General features: G+C 45.2%; 1 protein-coding gene across 2 annotated transcripts; it reads left to right on the forward strand.

Annotated features, from left to right (window-relative positions):
- Positions 1-5,963: 5,963 nt before the first annotated feature.
- Positions 5,964-20,313, forward strand: LOC103228790 (mpv17-like protein). Of its 2 annotated transcripts, XM_073015187.1 has the most exons (4): positions 5,979-6,427; positions 10,448-10,518; positions 16,697-16,726; positions 16,808-20,313. In XM_073015187.1, the coding sequence occupies exons 1-4, from the start codon at positions 6,118-6,120 to the stop codon at positions 16,985-16,987; spliced, it is 591 nt and encodes a 196-aa protein (XP_072871288.1). In that variant the 5' UTR covers positions 5,979-6,117; the 3' UTR covers positions 16,988-20,313. The 2 variants fall into 2 exon arrangements, with proteins under 2 accessions (XP_072871289.1, XP_072871288.1); XM_073015188.1 differs by lacking the exon at positions 16,697-16,726 and having other exon boundaries at positions 5,964-6,427.
- The last annotated feature ends 212 nt before the right edge of the window (positions 20,314-20,525 follow it).

The raw sequence follows: 20,525 nt of genomic DNA on the forward strand, positions 1-20,525 counted from the left end.
TATAATTCAGTGCCTGGCACATAATGGTTCTTAATGAATATTTAACAATTGAATGAATGATTGAATGAATGCCTGGACATACATAGTCCTGAGGCTGTGTGTGTAGAGAAATAGCGAGTAAGATTTCAGCTAAGATGATCAATTGCTGTTAGGTGAGACCAAAAGGACTATGGAGAAGGAAGATGTAATAATGAGGGGATTAGCAGGCTGAATAATGGCCTCCCAAAGATGCCCACATCTGAATCTCTTGGGAATATGTTACTTTACATGGCAAAAGGAACTTTGTAGATGTAATTTTCACATAAATATTATTCCTTTTTTTTTTTTTTTTTTTTTTTTGAGTTAGTGGCTCACTCTGTTGTCCAAGCTGGAGTACTGATGTGATCATAGCTCACTGCAACCTCAAACTCCCAGGCTCAAATGATCCTCCTGCCTTGGCCTCCAGAGTAGCTGGGACTACAGGTGTGCACCACCACACCTATGTAATTAAAACAATTTTTTTTTTTTTTTTTTTGTAGACAAGGAGGTTGTATTAGTCTGTTCTTGAATTGCTATAAAGAACTACCTGAGACTGGGTAATTTATAAAGAAAAGAGGTTTAGTTGACTCAGTTCCACAGGCTGTACAGGAGACATGTCTGGGAGGCCTCAGGAAACTTTCAATCATGGCGGCAGTCAAAGAGGAAGCAGGCACGTCTTACATGGCTGCAGCAGGAGGAAGGGAGAGAAGGGGGAAATGCTACACACTTTTTTTTTTTTTTTTTTTTTGAGACTGAGTCTTGCTCAGTTTCCCAGGCTGGAGTGCAGTGGCACAATCTCGGCTCACTGCAAGCTCCGCCTCCCGGGTTCACACCATTCTCCTGCCTCAGCCTCCCGAGTAGCTGGGACTACAGGTGCCCGCTACTATGCCTGGCTAATTTTTTTGTATTTTTAGTAGAGACAGGATTTCACCATGTTACCCAGGATGGTCTCGATCTCCTGACCTTGTGATCCGCCCCTCTTGGCCTCCCAAAGTGCTGGGATTACAGGCGTGAGCCACTGCGCCCGGCCTGCTACACACTTTTAAACCAATCAGAGTTGATGAGAACTCACTCACTATCACCAGAACAGCAAGGAAGCACTCTCCCTTCATGATCCAATCACCTCCCACCAGGTCCCTCCCCTAACACTGCGGATTATAATTCGGCATGAGATTTGGGCAGGGACACAAATCCAAACCGTAGCAGGGGCTCTCACTATTTTGCCCAGACCAGTCTTGAACTCTTGGCCTGACAAGCGATCCTCTCGCCTCTGCTTCCCAAAGTGCTGTGATTACAGGTATGAGCCACCACATCAAGCCAACATAGGGATTGGCACTCTAGCCTAGGCGACAGAGGAGACTCTGTCTCAAAAAAGTTAATTAATTAATTAAAACAAATACATAAAATAAATAAATAAACAAATAAATCACCCTACACCTTCTGCCTCTGTGACTTTGCCTGTTCTGGGTATTTCGTGTGAATGGACCCATGCATCCGGTGGTCCGGGCACATTTCAAACGCTTAGCCCCCCAACGTCGGCCCACGGCCTCCGGATTGGACTGCGCGGGACGGGGGTGCGCGGGGCGCCCAATCCCTCCGGAGCGTCTGGAGTGGCCAGGTGCCGGTGCGGGCGCGGGCGGCGGCAGCAGGGGGCATCTGAGGGGCCGGGAAGCCTGGAACGCCGGCTTCTGATCGCGGGCGCCCAAATTCAAGACAGCCCTGGAGACACAGCAAGAGTCTGTCTCTACAAAAAATTAAAAATTAGCCAGGCATGGTGGTGCGTGCCTGTGGTCCCAGCTACTCGTGAGGCTGAGGCGGGAGGATCACTTCAGCCTCGGGGTTTGAGGCTGCAGTTAGCTATGACTGTACTGCTGCGTTCCAGCCTGGGTGACAGAGTAAGACTTTGTCTATAAAAAAAAGAGAGAGAAAGGGAGATGGGAAGATTCTGTGCTGCTGACTTTGAAGATGTTGGATGGGGAGCCAAGGAGTGCAGGGAGCATCTAGAAGCTTGGAAGAGGCAAGAAAATGGACTCTACTTTAGGACCTCCAGGAGGAATGCAGTCCTGCAGACCCATTTTAGACTCTGACCCCCTAAATTCTAAGACAACAAATTTGTGTTCTTTTAAGCCATTAAATTCGTGGAATTTGTTACCTCAGCAATGGAAAAATGATACAAGGGGGATATAAGTAGCAAGCAAAGAAGGAGATGTTTTGGTGAGCTGGAAGCTTGCCCAGCTGGGAGAAATCTAACAGAAATTTCCTTGGGACCAGTAACAAGGATAAGGAGCCGGAAAAGGCTAGAAATCAACAAATGAGCAGATAAAAAGGATTAGAGAACATAGATATGGGCAGATTGCCAATAACTGAAGAGAATGGATATATTGGTTTGCTGGGGCTGCCATAACAAAATAGCACACACAGGGTGACTTAGACAATAGAAATTTATTTGCTCACAGTTCTGGAGGCAAGAAGTCCAAGACCAGGGTGCCTGCTGAGTTGGTTTCGCACGGCTGCCTTCTTGCTGTGTCTTCACATAGTCTTTCCTCCGTGTGAAAACATCCCTGGTGCCTCGTTTTTTTTCTTTATTTTTAAAATAAAAACAGAGAGAGAGAGAGAGAGTCTCGCTATGTTGCCCAGGCTGGTTTCGAACTTCTGAGCTCAAGCAGTCCTCCTGACTTGGCCTCCCGAAGGGCTGGGATTATAGGCATGAGCCACCACGCCCAGCCCGTGGTGCCTCTTTGTGTGTCCAAATTTTCTCTCTCTCTTTTTTTTTTTTTTTTTGAGACGGAATCTTGCTCTGTCACCCAGGCTATAGTGGAGTGGCTCGATCTCGGCTCACTGTAACCTCCCCCTCCCAGGTTCAAGCGATTCTCTGGCCTCAGCCTCGTGTGTAGTTGGGATTACAGGTGTGTGCCACCACACCCAGCTAATTTTTGTATTTTTAGTGGAGACAGGGTTTCACCATGTTGGCCAGGCTGGTCTTAAGTGATCTTCCTACCTCAAGTGAGCCTCCTGCTTTGGTCTCCTAAAGTGCTGGGATTACAGTGTGAGCCACCGAGCATGGCCCCAAATTTCCTCTTCTTATAAGGACACCAGACAGATTGGATTAGAGCCCATCCTAAAGGTCTCACTTTAACTTCATTGCGATTTTAAAGGCCCTATCTTCAAACACAGTCACCTTCTGAGGTACTGGAAATTAGGGCTTCAACATATGAATTTTGGAGGGCATCATTTAGCCCATAACAACTGGGTTGATAAATTGAGGGACAGCCTACAGAACAGCTGGTTAGTGGTCTGGCTTGGAGACTAAGGCCATTTGACAGTTCAACACAATGTGAAGCAATCCGGGATTGGAGGCCAGACTGGGAACAGAGAACCTAAGGGTGACGATTGGTGATCATTTGAATAAGATCTGTAGATTAGGTAAGCGTATGATCTCCGTGCTTATTTCCTTGTTTTGATCATCGTACTGTGGTCATGTAAGATGTCAATAGTTCAGGAAGCTTGGGTGAAGAGTATGTGGTAACTCTTTGTACTATTTTTGCAACTTCTTTCAAAGTCTGTAGTTATTTCACAATTAAAAGTTAAAAATCAAGGCCGGGCACAGTGGCTCACACCTGTAATCCCAGCATTTTGGGAGGCCAAGGCCAGCGGATCACCTGAGGACAGGAGTTGGAGACCAGCCAGGCCCACATAGCGAAACCCTGTCTCTACTAAAAATACCAAAATGAGCCAGGCATGGTGGTGCATGCCTGTAGTCCCAGCTACTCGGGAGGCTGAGGCAGGAGAATCGCTTAAACTTGGGAGGGAGAAGTTGCAGTGAGCTGAAATCACACCACTGTACTCCAGCCTGGGCAACAGGAGTCTGTCTCAAACAAAAGAAAAGTTAAAAATCAGGGCCAGGCGGGGGGATCATGCCTGTAATCCCAGCATTTTGGGAGGCTGAAGTGGGCAGATCATGAGGTCAGGAGTTCGAGACCATCCTGGCTAACACGGTGAAACCCCGTTTCTACTAAAAATACAAAAATAAAAAAAATTAGTCGGACGTGGTGGTGGGTACCTGGAGTCCCAGTTACTTGGGAGGCTGAGACAGGAAAATGGCATGAACCCGGGAGGCGGAGCTTGCAGTGAGCCGAGATTACGCCACTGCACTCCAGCCTGGGTGACAGAGCAAGACTCCATCTCAAAAAAAAAAAAAAAAAAAAAAAAAATCAGAGCTGGGTTTGGTGGCATGTGCCTGTAGTCCCAGCTACTGGGGATGCTGAGGTGGGAGTACCGCTTGAGTCCTGGAGTTCAAGACTAACCTGGGAAACACAGCGAGACCCTTCTTTCAAAAATAAATAAATGCAATCATTAAAAGTTAAACATTTGAAAACTGAATAAAAGTAGGGTAAACAGAGAAGAGAACAGGGTTGGATGTGACTGTGAAAGAGTAGGAAAAAAGGTCAGAAAAGGCCGGACATGGTGGCTCATGCCTATAATCGCAGCACTTAGGGAGTCCAAGGCAGGAGGATGACTTGAAGCCAGTAGTTCAAGACGAGCCTGGGCAACGAGACCCTGTCTGTACAAAAAAATTACAAAACTAGCTGGGCATGGTGGCAGGTGTCTGTAGTCCCAGTTACTCGGGAGGCTGAGGCAGGAAGATCTGTTGAGCCCAGGAGTTTAAGGTTGCAGTGAGCTATGATTGCATCACTGCACTCCAGCCTGGGAAACAGGGTAAGATCCTATCACAAAAAAAAAAAAAAAAAAAGATTAAGAAAAAAAGAAGCAAGGAGAAAAATGAGTTCTATGAGGTGAGAGACTCTACAGTGTCTGTTGCTTGGGTTCCCACTAACACCCCACTTTTGGGACAGTGCCTGGAAGCTGGGAGCTCAGGATATGTTTTGGGAAGTGATGATCACTGAGGCACAAACTGAAGAGGAGAAGGCACATGGGCCCTCATCTCGCATTCATAAAAGCCCTCGCATTGTAACTTTTGATATTCTCTCTAGAGGAAGTCACACAATCAGTTCAGTGTATTGCGTGTGTTGCAAATGTGAATTCGTGGCCTGCAAACATTTAAAACACATTGCCATTTTGGCGACTGAGTTTTGCTATCCCTTCGTTTCTTTTTCCTTTTTTTTTTTTTTTTTTTTTTTTTTGGAGAGGGAGTCTCGCTCTGTTGCCCAGGCTGGAGTGCAGTGGCGCCATCTCGGCTCACTACAAGCTAATTACAATACTTTTCTCTTTTTTTTTTTTTTTTTTTCGTAGAGCAGGGGTCTTCCTATGTTGCCCAGGCTGGTCTGGAACTCCTGCCCTCAAAGGATCCTCCTAATTCTCCCAAAGTGCTCGGATTACAGACATGTGCCACTGCGCCCGGCCAAATGCACCCCTTTTTTTTAGTGTACAATTCAGTGGTTTTTAATATATTCACAAATTCATGTAACCATCACACCTATCTAATTTCAAAATGTTTTTGGCCGGGCGCGGTGGCTCACGCCTGTAATCCCAGCACTTTGGGAGGCCGAGACAGGCGGATCACTCGAGATCAGCCTGGCCAACATGTTGAAACCCCGTCTCCACTAAAAATACAAAAATTAGTCGAGTGTGATGGCACACGCGTGTAGTCCCAGCTACTCAGAAGGCTGAGGCAGGAGAATCGCGTGTAGTCCCAGGGAGACTGAGACAGGAGAATCTCTTGAACCTGGGAGGCGGAGGTTACAGTCAGTCCAGATTGGGCCGTTGCACTCCAGCCTGGGCGACAGAGCGAGACTCCATCTCAAAAAATCTAATTAATTAATACAAATAAATAAATAACCCCATTACTTCTGCCTCTGTGGCTTTGCCTGTTCTGGGTATTTTGTGTGAATGGACCCATGCATGGGGGTGGGCCGGGCACCTTTCAAATGTTCAGCCCTCACGACGGCCCGTGGCCTCTGGATTGGACGGCGCGGGCTGGGTGTGCGCGGGGCGCCCAATCGCTCCGGAGCGTCTGGAGGGGGCAGGTGCAGGTGCGGGCGGCGCGGGCTCAGGGGCTGCTGGAGGCCCAGGAGGCCCCGACGCGGTGCAGGAAGCTGCTGACCACGCCGGCTCCTGATCGCGGGCGCCCACAGCGCCGACATGGCGGGCTGGTGGCCAGCAGTGTCGCGCGCGGCCCGGCGCCACCCGTGGCCCACCAACGTGCTGCTCTACGGCTCGCTATTCTCGGCCGGGGACGCGCTGCAGCAGCGACTGCAGGGCGGCGAGGCCGACTGGCGCCAGACACGGCGCGTGGCCACGTTGGCGGTGACCTTCCACGCCAACTTCAACTACGTGTGGCTGGGCCTGCTGGAGCGTGCGCTCCCGGGCCGCGCGCCGCGCGCGGTGCTGGCCAAGTTGCTCTGCGACCAGGTGGTCGGTGCGCCCATCGCGGTCTCGGCCTTCTACACCGGTGAGGGGCCGGGAGGGGGCCTGGGGGGTGGGACCCGCTATTGGGGGACTGGAGGCAGGGACTCGGGATCAAGCGGCTGGAGGGAGGGCGCTGCAGGAGCCTGGGGACCCGGGTAGGAGCTGCGGCTCTGAGACCGGGGCTGCTTCAGGGAACTGGAGGGCCTGGGCAAGGGCTGGAGGCTGGGGTGTTTGATTTCGAGAAGTTGCGGGGGGCACTGGCTGGGGAGCCGGGAAATTGGGAAGCCAGAGGTCCACCGGGTCACGGGCTAGGGTTGGGGCTCAGACTCCGGGGTTGGATGTAGGTCAAGGCTGGAGCTGGCAGGCTGGGGAGGTCTTTTCCCCCTGGAAAAGGGCCCACGGGAAAATAAAGGAGATCCCAGTTCAAGGCCATAGCAGCTGCATGACCATGAACCAGTCGTGGGGCAGGGAAGGGACCGACCTGCTCTTCAGAAAATCCATGCCTGGGGCTCCGGGGCCAACACAGGAACAAAACGCAAGGGGACCCATGACCCTGGGGGGCAGAGCAGGTGGAATGTGAGGTTGGGCCTGGATCTTCAGAAAACTTATACCCACAGGCCTAGTCCTGCTTTGGTGACAAGATTTTCCCCTGGGGGTCCCACGGAAGACATCAAGGGACCTTGGATCCTTGCCGTGGAGGACTGTATACCTGTGAGGGTTCAGGGAACCCTCTCCTTAGAAAATGCGACCCGGGCCTGGGGTGTGGGGGACAGGGGCTTGACTGTGGAAAACTTCTTTACTGCCTACAATAAGAACAATGGAAATGTTACCTGAAAAATGCCGGGGTTCATTCCCCTAACGAGTCCCAGATGACTCCATCAAGAGGCAGGTTTTGGTCAATGGGAGTTTTACTTGGCACAAGTAAGGAAGACACTGGGCGTGTTCTCCAAAGTAGTGTGTCCCCCCGAGAAGGAGACAGGAGGGTTTTATGGGGTGATGGAGAAAGGAGAGGGCGCGTGATTGCATGCAGAGTAGGAGTCCCAGTGAGTCATGAGGCTAGCACAAAGATTGCGTAGGTTACATAGGTTATAGTCATGAAGCTATAGCTTCTCCCGGGGTGAAGACTTTAGCATGGAAATGAGGAGAGTTAACTTGGGTTCATCTATAAGTAACCTGGGGTCACTTCGGAGCTGGTTTAAACAAACAGGGTGACCTCATTCCACCCAGGGTTGGGGAAGAACAGGTTGAGGACAGGAGGCTGTAAAACAGGCTGATTGCTCAAGTTGGTTAAATTCTTGTGATCTTTGGAGATCCTCTGTCTTCTTACAGAAGGGGCCCTGTGGCCTCTATCATCATTGCAATTTCTATAGCCTTGAAGGGGATGGGGTGGGTAACTGGGGAGAAAATCTCTATGGGTCTTAAGCCTGACCTTGGGATTGGGGAACACAGATTTTCCCCCAAATGGGAGGGAACTTCTCCTAAGGGCTGTTGGTGCTTTCTAAACCAGGTTGAGGTCAGACAAGCCACCATCTTGAAGAGAGCTACCCTGCCCCTTGAACCTTATTTTGAGGAGTTGGATTCACTTCCTTTCTCTACAGACCCCACCAGAAACACAAACCACCTGGTTGCCTATTGTCATTGCGGCCAACTACATGGCTCATGGGATCAGTGGGTCAGGAGGACAGACAGCCTGAGAGCTAGGGCCTCCTGTTTTATCAGAAGGTCTTTGCCTGGTCCCAGGGTGTGATTTCCAGACTAGATTTGCAAACAGCTTCCTAGCACCTGTTACAGAAGCCTTGTACACTATTGAAGGGGTAGAGGACCAGAATCCCATTTAATCCTGAAACAACTAGTGAGATTGTCCTCTTTTTCTTTTTCTTTTTTTTTTTTTTTTTTTGGAGACAGAGTCTCGCTTTATCACCCAGGCTGTAGTGTGTAGTGGCCCGATTTCAGCTCACTGCAACCTCCATCTCCAGGTTCAAGCGATTCTCCTGCCTCAGCCTACGGAGGGACTGGGATTACAGATGCACACCACCACGCCCGGCTAATTTTTGCGTTTTTAATGAAGACGGGGTTTCACCATGTTGGCCAGACTGGCCTCCAACTCCTGACCTCAAGTGATCTGCTCATCTTGGCCTCCCAAAGTGCTGGGATTACAGGCGTGAGCCACCTCGCCCAGCCAGTTTTCAGTTTTTCTGGTTCAGTTTGCCTCACCTCAAATTTCCATGAAGGGGGAAGTGGAAGGGGATGGATTAGAGGTTTGCATGAGGCTCTACATGGAAATTGCACCAATCAGATGATCTTTGTGCTGGGATCACCTTGGGGAACCAGAGTTGTAACAGATTAACAACTCTGGCTTAGGAATCAGACACTTGGGTTGAATTCCGTCTGCTATTAACCTCTCTAAGCTCTCTTCCTCCTTTGTAACTCTACCTACCTTAGCGAATTGTAAGGAGGGACACATGAAATGAGGCGCATAAAGTACTTAGCATTTAATTAGTGCTAGGTAAATGGAACACAGTATTACCAATATTTTGCTGGGTCATGTAAGAATCTTCTGTAATTAACTAATAAGGCTCTTATTTCCCCTACCTCCTAATTGGGGTTTGGAAAGAATTTTTAAAGTACTCTCAGTTTACAACCCCTTCTAAAATAGGAGAGCTTTGCCTTGCTACCTGAATTTCATTTTTCTTTTTTCCTTTTCTTTTTCTGAGACAGGGTCTCACTCTATTCCCTCAGGCTGAAGTGCAGTGATGTGATCACATCTCATTGCAGCCTCAACCTCCTGGGCTCAAGCAATCCTCTCACTTCTGCCTCTGGAGTAGTTGGGACCGCAGGCGCGCAGCCCTATACCTGGCTGGTTTTTAAATTGTTTTGTGGAGACAAGGTCTTGATATATTGCCCAGGCTGTGAATTTCTCTTCAGGAATGTTGCAGATCAACGTTTTCAAAGTGTTTTTAGGAAGGCTGAATTGGTGTTCCACTTTCAAATTTTGAATAGGGTAATACTGATGGGAAATTTGTAGTTGCCAGAGTATTTGGGTCCACTAGCCTTTTTTTATTTTTATATTTTTGAGATGGATTCTTGCTCTGTCACCCAGTCAGGAGGCAGTGGTGTGATCTCAGCTGACTGCAACCTCCAAATCCTGGGTTCAAGTGATCCTTCTGCCTCAGCCTCCTGAGAAGCTGGAATTAACAGGCATGCACCACCACGCGGGGCTAATTTTGTATTTTTAGTAGAGACGGAGTTTCTCCATGTTAGTCAGGCTGGTCTCAAACTCCCAACCTCAGGTGAGCCACCCGCCTCAGCCTCCCAAAGTGCTGGGATTATAGGTGTGAGCCACCACAACCAGTCCACTAGCTTTTTTTTAAAAGATAGAAATTAAAATTTCAAAATGTTCAAATGTTCGACATTTCACAAAATGTTTGGAAGTTAGAGAAAAGTAACCAATAGGCCTACTATTGTAACTTGATTCTTTTTGTGAATTGCTATAGTTTTTGAAAAAATAATTGTTCTGCTATAACTTTTATACTCTGCTATTCTCACTTCGTATTTATCATTCCTTTAAAATTTATCTAGTTTTAGAGTGGAGATTATGTTCTATTTTCTGTTCTTTTTTTTTTTTTTTTTTTTGAGATAGGGTCTTGCTGTGTTGCCCAGGCTGGAGTGCAGTGTCATGATCACAGCTCACTGCAGCCTCCACTTCCCAGGCTTAAGCAATCCTCCCACTTCAGCCTCCTGAGTAGCTATGACTACAGGCACGCCACCACACCTGGCTAATTTTTGTATTTTTTGTAGGGATGGGGTTTTGCCCTGTTGCCCAGGCTGGTCTCTAAACTCCTGGACTCAAGCAATCTGCCTGCGTCGGCCTCCCAAAATGCTGGGATTACAGGCTTGAGCCACCGCGCCTGACTATGTTCTCTTTTCACTGTTGGATCAGAAGGGTCGTATTGATGGATGATAGTGATGGTTACTTCGCATTTTGAAATGGAAAACTGAAACATGCACTGTTATACGGTACCCTACTGAATCTTTTAAAATTCTTTTGGTGTTTTGCAAATAGGTATGAGCATTCTCCAGGAAAAGGATGACATATTTTTGGACCTGAAACAGAAATTCTGGAATACCTATCTGGTAAGTCAGGCATTTGAAAATGTCATCAGTATGTTTTTTGGTGTGTGTATATATATATATATATACACACACACACACACACACACATATATATACACATATACAGAAAGTATTTTTCTGTGTATATATTTATAAATATTTAAAAATCTTTTAATTGACACATATATGTACATATTGTCAGTATACACATGATAATTTGATACATTTGTATAATCATATCAGGATTCTTTGTGTGTGTGTGTGTATATATGTGTGTGTATATATAATTTTTTTTTTAATTAAAAAAATTGTTTTTGAGACAGGGTCTCATTCTGTCACCAAAGCTAGAATGCAGGGGCATGATCATGGCTCCCTGCAGCCTGGACCTCCTGAGCTCATGTGATCCTCCCACCTCAGCCTCCTGAGTAGCTGAGACTACAGGCATGTGCCACCACACCCAGTTTATTATTTTTACATTTTTTGGTGGAGAGAGTCTTACTATGTAGCCCAGGCTGGCCTCAAACTCCTGTGCTCTTGCTCCATCAATTCTCCCACCTCAACATTAAGTCCATTTCTGTTAAACTATTCCTAAATTAGAGCTCCAGTTTGGTTGGCAGAAGGGTCCAATATTTTGACAGAGAAATCTTCAAGTTATTTTGATAGATGTATGAGGAGAGGGTCTAAGAGTATCTGTACTTCTCATGAATTGGAAAGAAATAATGTCTCTGGGCCAGGCTTGGTGGCTCACGCCTGTAATCCCAACACTTGGGAGGCTGAGGCAGGTGGATCACTTGATGTTACGAGTTTGAAACTAGCCTGGCCAATATGGTGAAACCCTATCTCTACTAAAAATACAAAAAATAGCTGGTCACAGTGGTGCATGTCTGTAATCCCAGCCACTCAGCAGGCTGAGGCAGGAGAATCGCTTGAACCTGGAGACAGAGATTGCAGTGAGCTGAGATCGCACCACTGCACTCCAGGCTGGTCAACACAGCAAGACTCCATCTCAAAAAGAAAAAAAAAGAAAAGAAATAATATCTCAATGTTCTCAATGATTTCTGACTTTATTCTGTTAACTCTTACTAATGATCACAGTTTATTTTGTGAATTTTGCAGCCCAAGTGATAACAATTTATTCTGTAAATTGGGATTCTGTTTGCAAAATAGGGACGGCAGACTGTGAGTGGCTAAATGGAGTCATTCCCACATTCAGAGCCAGTGTTTTCAGGTGAGCGTTCTGCAGAGTCCTGGTGAAGAGAACTTTAACATCACAAAGGTATTGATAGCGAAGGAGAAGGTTTCCAAGGGTTGTTCCAAGGTTTGAAGCAAATCAGCGGTTTTACTGTTTGCTCGGCACAAATATGTATAGTCCAGTCCAATACCTATTTATTCATTGATTCCGTTAATATTTATTGAACAGTGTCCTTAAGGCCTGGCAAAGTCAGGGATACTTTTCATCTCTGCCCTAGAGCATGTTTGATTGCCTTCATCACAAGGAGGTAAATCTTTGGGATTACAGAATGTTCACAGACTGGCCTAGAGCTTCACATGTTCTTCATTCCCTATCAAAAGCAGTGTTGAGCCACACCCAGCTATTACCTCCATAGCTTCTAGCATCATCTGTTGGATGGTACCAAGTCCCTGAGCCAGAATTACTTGATGGCTAGAGGTAGAGGATGGAGAGGTTTGAAGTCAGAGGCTTCCCCTGAGCCTCCATACTCAGGAACAGTAACTACAAGGAATGTGTTCAGAACTCTTGTGATTTCTCTTAGGGCAGAAATTGAGGACCCCATGGTGATAACCAAATGTGATTTTCTTCTGTTTGTTTTGTGTGTGTGGTTTTTTATTTTTAGATGGAGTCTTGCTCTGTCCCCTAGGCTGGAGTACAGTGGCACCACTTCGGCTCTCTGCAACCTCCGCCTCCTTGCTTCAAGCAATTCTCCAGCCTCAGCCTCCTGAGTAGCTGGAATTACAGACTTGCACCACCACATCCAGCTAATTTTTTGTATTTTTCAGTAAAGATAGGGTTTCACTATGTTGGCCAGGTTGGTCTTGAACTCCTGACCTCAGGTGATCCGCCTGCCTCAGCCTCCCAAAGTTCTGGGATTACAGGTGTGAACCACCATGCCCAGCCACTTCTTCTGTTTTATTTTGGAAAAAGGAACAAGTTTTTCCATTGTGTTGTAAAGTCTATGGAGATATGTACATCTAACTCTTTTTCTTTTTTAAAAGAGCAAGGGCCAGGGGCAGTGGTTCATGCCTGTAATCCCAACACTTTGGGAGGTAGAGGCGGGTGGATCACAAGGTCAGGAGATCGAGACCATCTTGGCTAACATGGTGAAACCCTGTCTCCACTGAAACTACAAAAAAATAGCAGGGTATGATGGCACAAGCCTGTATTCCCACCTACCTGGAAGGCTGCGGCAGGAGAATCACTTGAAAAACTAAAATTAAAAAAAGGATCTGGAGTTATGCACATACTGGGGGACAGGGCATTCCAGGGGCAGAAGGTCTGAGTAGAGGTGACAATGTGTGAAGCACCATGGTATGCCTGGAGGGGAGAAACCACAGGCAGTTTGGTGTTCACAGAGTATTTGTTGAGCAACCTGGAATGAGTTTGGATCCTGGAGACTGTTGAACGCCTGGAGCTGAGGATCTTGAACTTCACGGTTAGGTAATGGCAGCAAAGGAAACCAAAGTTGGGAGTTATCGTAACCAAGTTCACATAAGAAATAAAAAAGCACATTGGGTGTGGTGGCTCATGCCTGTAATCCTAACACTTTGGGAGGCTGAGGCAGGAGGATCCCTTGAGGTTAGGAGTTTGAGACCAGCTTGGGCAACACAGCAAGACCCTGTCTGTATTTAAAAAAATAAAACTGGCCTGGCATGGTGGCTCATGCCTGTAATCTCAGCACTTTGGGAGGCCGAGGCGAGAGGGTCACTTGAAGTCAGGAGTTCGAGACCAGCCTGACCAAAATGGTGAAACCCGTTCTCTCCTGAAAAATACAAAAAATTAGCCAGGTATGGTGGCATGCGCTGGTCATCCCAGCTAGTCAGGAGGCTGAGGAAGGGGAATCACTTGAACCTGGGAGGCGGAGATTTCAGTGACCCGAGACTACACCACTGCACTCCAGTCTGGGTGACAGAGCAAGACTCCGTCTCAACAAACAAAACAAAACAAACAAACAAAAAAAAATGAGGTGAGTTCAGTTTGGGAAATGTTGAATTCGAGATGCCTTTGGGCTATTCAGAGGGAGATTGCCGAAGCACAGAGGAGAGTTCATGGCAGTGTTTAATTATTTTTAGTGCTCACATGTCCCAGATTCAGCCAGTGGGAGTCCCTCCAAGCTGGTTCCTGTGTCCTGTGACATCACCCGTCTTCTTTCTCCTTTTCTTCTTTCATAAGCCACTTCCTTTCTGGCATGACAGTATGTTCCAGAACCATCTTGTACCTTGCCCCTGCCCTGCCCTGGCCCTACAATCAGCCAATTGTCTGAGGCATCCTGATTTCTTTTGGTGAGGGAATGGTTTGAGAACAAAACATACTACTGCATGATACTACATTCTGACAAGAAAAAAACACAGCCATAAGAAATAAAGCCATGGACAGGCACAGTGGCTCACGCCTGTAATCCTAACACTTTGGGAGGCAGAGGTGGGAGGATTGCTTGGGGCCGGGAGTTCAAGACCAACCTGGCCCACATAGTGAGGCCTCGTCTCTATTAAGAAAAAAAAAAAAAAAAAAAAAGGAAAGCCGTGTTTGAATGAGTTTAGTCTTTTGATTATTTTTGCTAAAGTTTTAAATTCTTTTTTTTTTTTTTTTTTTTTTTTTTTTTTAAGACAGAGTCTTGTTCTGTTGCCCCAGCTGGAGTTCCATGGTGCACTCTTGGCTCACTACAACCTCCGCCTCCCGGGTTCAAGCGATTCTCCGGCTTCAGCCTCTTGAGTAGCTGGGATTACAGGTTCCTGCCATCACGCCCTGCTAATTTTTGTGTTTTTAGTAGAGACAGGGTTTCTCCATGTTGGTCAGGCTGGTCTCAAACTCCCCACTTCAAGTGATCCCCCGCCTTTGCCTCCCAAAGTGCTGGGATTATAGGGGTATATTTTGTGTTTAAAGTATATTTAAAAATTAAGGGCCAGGCTCAGTGTCTCATGCCTGTAACCCCAGCAGTTTGGGAGTCTGAGGTTGGCAGATCGTCTGAGGTCGGGAATTTGAGATGCACAACAAGAGCGAAAGTCCATCTCAAAAAATAAATAAATAAATAAACAAATAAATAAAAATATACATTATGTTCAGGTGCGGTGGTTCACACCTGTAATCCCAGCACATTGGGAGGCCGAGGCAGGCAGATCACCTGAGGTCAGGAGTTCAAGACCAGCCTAGCCAATATTGCAAAACCCTGTCTCTACTAAAAATAGAAAAAATTAGTCGGGCGTAGTTGTGTGCACCTGTAATCCCAGCTACTCGGAGGCTGAGGCAGGAGAATCGTTTGAACCCGGGAGGTGGAGGTTGCAGTGAGCCGAGATTGCACCATTGCACTCCAGCCTGGGCAACAAGAGCGAAACTCTGCCTCAAAAAAAACAAAACAAAACATATATATATACACACACACACATATACACATTATATGTAATATCTACTTTTCAATATAAACATAAATATTATAAAACTTTTATTGCAATTGTTCATTTTAGAAACTTCAGAAATACAAATTAGTGAAAAGAAGAAAATAAGTCTATAATACCACTTTTAAGGACTATTTTAAAAACTTCTAGCCTTTTTTTGAGGTATAATTTACATACCAAGACTTTTTAAAAAAAAAATTCATAATGGTGACTTTTTCATCAGACTGTATAGGATAAAGTTTGTTAAAATGTCTATCTAAGATACTTTGTAATATAGGAAAATTTCAGCTACACTTGTTCTATAGCATCACATGATTTGAATATATTATTAGAAAATCATTCCATAAACAATGGTTTGGTATATAGTATTAACAATTCAAGGCTGGGCACAGTGGCTCATGGCTGTAATCCTTTGGGAGGCTGAGGCAGGCAGATCACCTGAGGTCAGGAGTTCAAGACCAGCCTGGCCAACATGGTGAAACCTTGTCTCTACTAAAAATACAAAAATTAGCCAGGCATGGTGGCAGGCGTCTGTGATCCCAGCTACTCAGGAGGTTGAGGCAAGAGAATCGTTTGAACCTGGTAGGCAGAGGTTGCAGTGAGCCGAGATCTTGCCACTGCATACCAACCTAGGCAACAGAATGAGACTCTATCTCAAGATAAATAAATAAATAAATGAATAAATAAATAAATAAAATAATTTGGCAGGGTGAGGTGACTCACGCCTATAATCCCAGCACTTTAGGAGGCTGCGGTGGGCTATTACTTTTGCCTAGGAGTTCAAGACCAGCCTGGGCAACACAGAGATTCCATGTCTCAAAAAAAAAAAAAAATTAAATTAGAAAAATAAAAACTAAAGCATTCATTGATGATTCTGTATTTACAAATATATTCCTGCATCATTTTTTCATGGTAACCAGGAAATGGCAATGCATAAATATATGTTGTCATTTCCAAAGCAGCTGTCTTCCAGAATTGGTACTGATTCTAGTAGACCTTTCATTCTGGTGTTAAAAATATAATTAATACAAATGTCTTGTACCTAATAGCTTTTTTCCCCACAATTCCCCAACCCCCTCACTCTAGAGGCCTTAAGTAGTCTAATTTAATCAGCTTAGTCTGAAATGTAATACTACCTCGGCATCTAGTAGGCCTAGTATTTCTTACTCTTTTATGGAATGAACTATGCAACTGTTTTGTGTGGTTAAAAGGTATGCTAGGCCGGGTATAGTGGCTCACACCTGTAATCCCAGGCCAAGGTGGGCGGATCACCTGAGGTCGGGGGTTGGAGACCAGCCTGGCCAACATGGTGAAAACCCATCTCTACTAAAAATACAAAAATTAGCCCAGTGAGGTGGTGTGCGCCTGTAATCGCAGATACTCAGGAGACAGAGGCACGAGAATTGCTTGAACCCAGGAGCCAGAGGTTGCAGTGAGCTAAGATTACACCACTGCACTCCCGTCTGGGCAACAGGATGAGACCCTGTCTCAAAAAATAAAAAATAAAATAAATAAAAAATAAAAGGCATTCTAATAAAGTTGTTGCTGTTTTTTTTTTTTTTTTTAATTCCAGAGCGGACTGGTGTACTGGCCCTTTGTACAGGTAAGTTCCGCCTACTCAGTAATATTAACTCAGGGCTTTGGTTTCCATGTGGCCCTAACGAACTCTCTGTCTCTGTTCCAGCTGACCAACTTCAGCCTTGTTCCTGTTCAGTGGAGAACAGCTTACACTGGAGTCTGTGGTTTTCTCTGGGCCATCTTCGTCTGTTTTTCCCAGCAGAGTGGTGACGGCACATTGAAGTCAGCTTTCACCATTTTTCGTACAAAGTGGACCAGTGCCATGGAAGGGTCCCCGGAGAAATGAGAAGTCAAGGACTCTCTTGAAGGGACCACATATTTGACCTAAAATGTGCAGAATTGCCTGCAGACAAAATACTTGATGTGCCAATTATGCATTTCATTTTGAGGAATTACTGCTATTTGTAGACCCACTTTTAAAAAAATTATCAATGATTATTTTTGAATTGTATTCAGATATTTTTTCCTCTTCTAGTCTGAAATATTACTTCTCTAATATTTTGGTTAATATGAATAATAGTGGCAAAATGACATTTCAGAATTATCAATATTTCTAATATTTTAATGCAAGTTTCAGGAAACTTGGTTTTGATTGTTTACATTTCTATTCTAAAATCTCAGGTTATCTCCTGAACACTTTTGGGCAGATGAACTTTTATACCAAAAAATAGTTCTTATAGTGAATTTTAATTTACATAGAACTCAGTCAAAATGAAGATTTAATAAGATTTCTTTCCTCAAAACATACATAATTTGTTGTTGTTTTGATACTAAAATTTAGTAAGTACTTTTGTTTTGTTTTGTTTTGTTTTGTTTTGTTTTGTTTTGAGACGGAGTCTCGCTCTGTCTCCCAGGCTGGAGTGCAGTGGCGCGATCTCAGCTCACTGCAGCCTCCACCTTCTGGGTTCAAGCAATTCTCCTGCCTCAGGCTCCTGAGTAGCTGGGATTACAAACACATTACACCATGCCCGGCTGATTTTTGTATTTTTGTTTTGTTTTGTTTTGTTTTTGTTTTTGAGATGGAGTCTTGCTCTGTCGCCCGGGCTGGAGTGCAGTGGTGCCATCTAGGCTCACTGCAAGCGCAGCCTCCCGGATTCACGCCATTCTCCTGCCTCAGCCTCCCCGGTAGCTGGGATTACAGGCACCCACCACCACGCCCAGCTAATTTGTTGTATTTTTAGTAGAGACGGGGTTTCACCATGTTAGCCAGGATGGTCTCGATCTCCTGACCTCGTGATCCACCCGCCTCGGCCTCCCAAAGTGTTGGGATTACAGGCGTGAGCCACCGCGTCCAGCCAAATTTTTGCATGTTTAACACCATATTGGCCACGATGGTCTCGATCTCCTGACCTCATAATCCGCCCACCTCGGCCTTCCAAAGTGCTGAGATTACAGGTCTGAACCACCACGACCGACTTTTTTTTTTTTTTTTTTTTCTTTTTGAGGTGGAGTCTTGCTCTGTCACCCAGGTTGGAGTGCAGTGGCATGATTGCGGCTCACTGCAACCTCCGCCTCCTGGGTTCAAACGATCCTCCTGTCTCATCCTTCGGAGTAGCTGGGATTACAGGTGCATGCCATGTCTGGCTCAGTTTTGTATTTTTAGTAGAGATGGCGTTTGGCCATGTTGCCCAGGCTGGTCTCAAACTCTAGCTTTAACTGATCCACTGGCCGTGGCCTCCCAAAGTGCTGGTATTATAGGCGTGAGCCACCGCACCTGGCTTAGTAAGTACATTTCTTATGATCAAAAAAAGAGTAGTATATGATTGTCGTATTCTGTATAGAACGTATTCTATTGATATCTTCTGTTTTTATAATTTCTATGAGTAGTTTTTAATGAATGCTTCTTAGTTTTGGGCAGATTCAGTTGACTAAAGCACCTCATTTCCCAGATATATGAAATAAAATATTTGACTTCTTTTCAAATTTCACACTGATGTTATTTTGTGAAAATCAGTGCTTTAACATAAATCTTTATACTTTAAGGTAAACTTGAGAAACTTGATCTAATATTTAATATTTATTCAGTTCGTCTAACTTCTACACCATCAGATTTAAAAATTACGTAACTATCTCAAGAAGTTTCACTTGGATATAGTCGTTCACATTTGTAATCTCAGCACTTTGGGAGGCTGAGGTGGGAGGATCCCTTAAGGCAAGGAGTTTGAGACCAGCTTAGGCAATATTGCAAGATCTCATCTCTATTCAAAAAAAAAAAAGTTTCACTTTGGGAGGCTGAGGCGGGTGGATCACGAGGGCAGAAGATTGAGACCATCATGGCTAACATGGTGAAACGCCATCTCTACTAAAAATACAAAAAATGAGCCGGGCGCCTGTAGTCCCAGCTACTTGGGAGGCTGAGGCAGGAGAATGGCGTGAACCCGGGAGACGGAGCTTGCAGTGAGCTGAGATCACACCTCTGCACTCCAGGCTGGGCGACAGAGCAAGACTCCATCTCAAAAAAAAAAGGTTCAGCAAATTCCACCTAAGATTTCCACCAGAATTCTGTTGTCTCCAATGTCATGTTCCACGGATTTCAAATTATGAAGCCCTGAACTGTTAATTTATCTTGAGAATTTATATTTAAGCTTAATTTAAGACTATATACCTAAAAATTGAGCATATAATTTATATAATTTATTTAAATTTCTATAAGTCATAAATATGCAGTTTCCAAGTGTATACTTTATCTGAATATAATAAGCATTAATATATTTTACATTATTGGGACCATAGTAAATAAATTTCTAAATGGTTTGTAAAATAACTTATTTGCGTTGTTGTAAAAGTAGTTAATATAATGGAAAAAACTGTTTCATAATAATAAGATACATTTTAACATCAAAAAGTGTACCCAAGGTAATTGTATGTACTACCGGGCAAAACTTTACAGAAGCTGTGGTGTCACTTTTATGATGGAAGAATAGTGTTTGCATTTTGTATAAAAGTACTTGGGGCTGGGCGTGGTGGCTCATGTCTATAATCCCAGTGCTTTGGGAGGCGAAGGCAGGTGGATTGTCTGAGCCCAGGAGTTTGAGACCAGCCTAGGCAACATGGCAATAGCCTGTCTCTCTAAAACGTACAAACATTAGCCAAGCATAGTGGTGTGAGCCTGTAGTCCCAGTTACTTGGGAGACTGAGGCAGGAGGATCTCAAGCCCAGGAGGCAGATGATGAATAAATAAATGGATGCAACTGAATATGATGTGGTCTCTCTCGAAAGAGAGAGCAAAAGAGATTTAAATAATAACAATTATAATAAGGCTGGGTGCAGTGGTTCACGCTTGTAATCCCAGAACTTTGGCAGGCCAAGACAGGCAGATCGGTTGAGATCAGGAGTTCAAGACTGGCATGGCCGACACGGTGAAACCCCGTCTCTATTAAAGATACAAAATTAGCCGGACATGGTAGTGCGTGCCTGTGGTCTTAGCTACTCAGGTGGCTGAGACAGGAGAATCTCTTGAACCTGGGAGGCATAGGTTGTAGTGAACCAATAAATATAAAAAGTATTAAAGTACTAACAGAGAAAAATTTCCACTGATCACCCTTTAGCTTTAAATAATGCAGAAACATATGCCCAGTTTACTTGTAATTAAAAATCACGCATCATTCACAATTTATCAGTCTTGTTTATTTGTGAAAAACTAATACAAGTTATTCTCTTTGACCTGTATTGTGATTGGTTTGGTGAGAGGGAATTGGGCCACTTGAGAGTCTGTGCGTGTTTAAAATTTTCTGGCCAGGCACGGTGGCTCACGCCTGTAATCCCAGCATTTGGGGAGGCCAAGACGGGCAGATCACTTGAGCTCAGGAGTTCAAGACCAACCT

Source organism: Chlorocebus sabaeus, chromosome 5 (genome assembly GCF_047675955.1).
Source record: "Chlorocebus sabaeus isolate Y175 chromosome 5, mChlSab1.0.hap1, whole genome shotgun sequence".
In the NCBI taxonomy this organism is placed as follows: domain Eukaryota; kingdom Metazoa; phylum Chordata; class Mammalia; order Primates; family Cercopithecidae; genus Chlorocebus; species Chlorocebus sabaeus.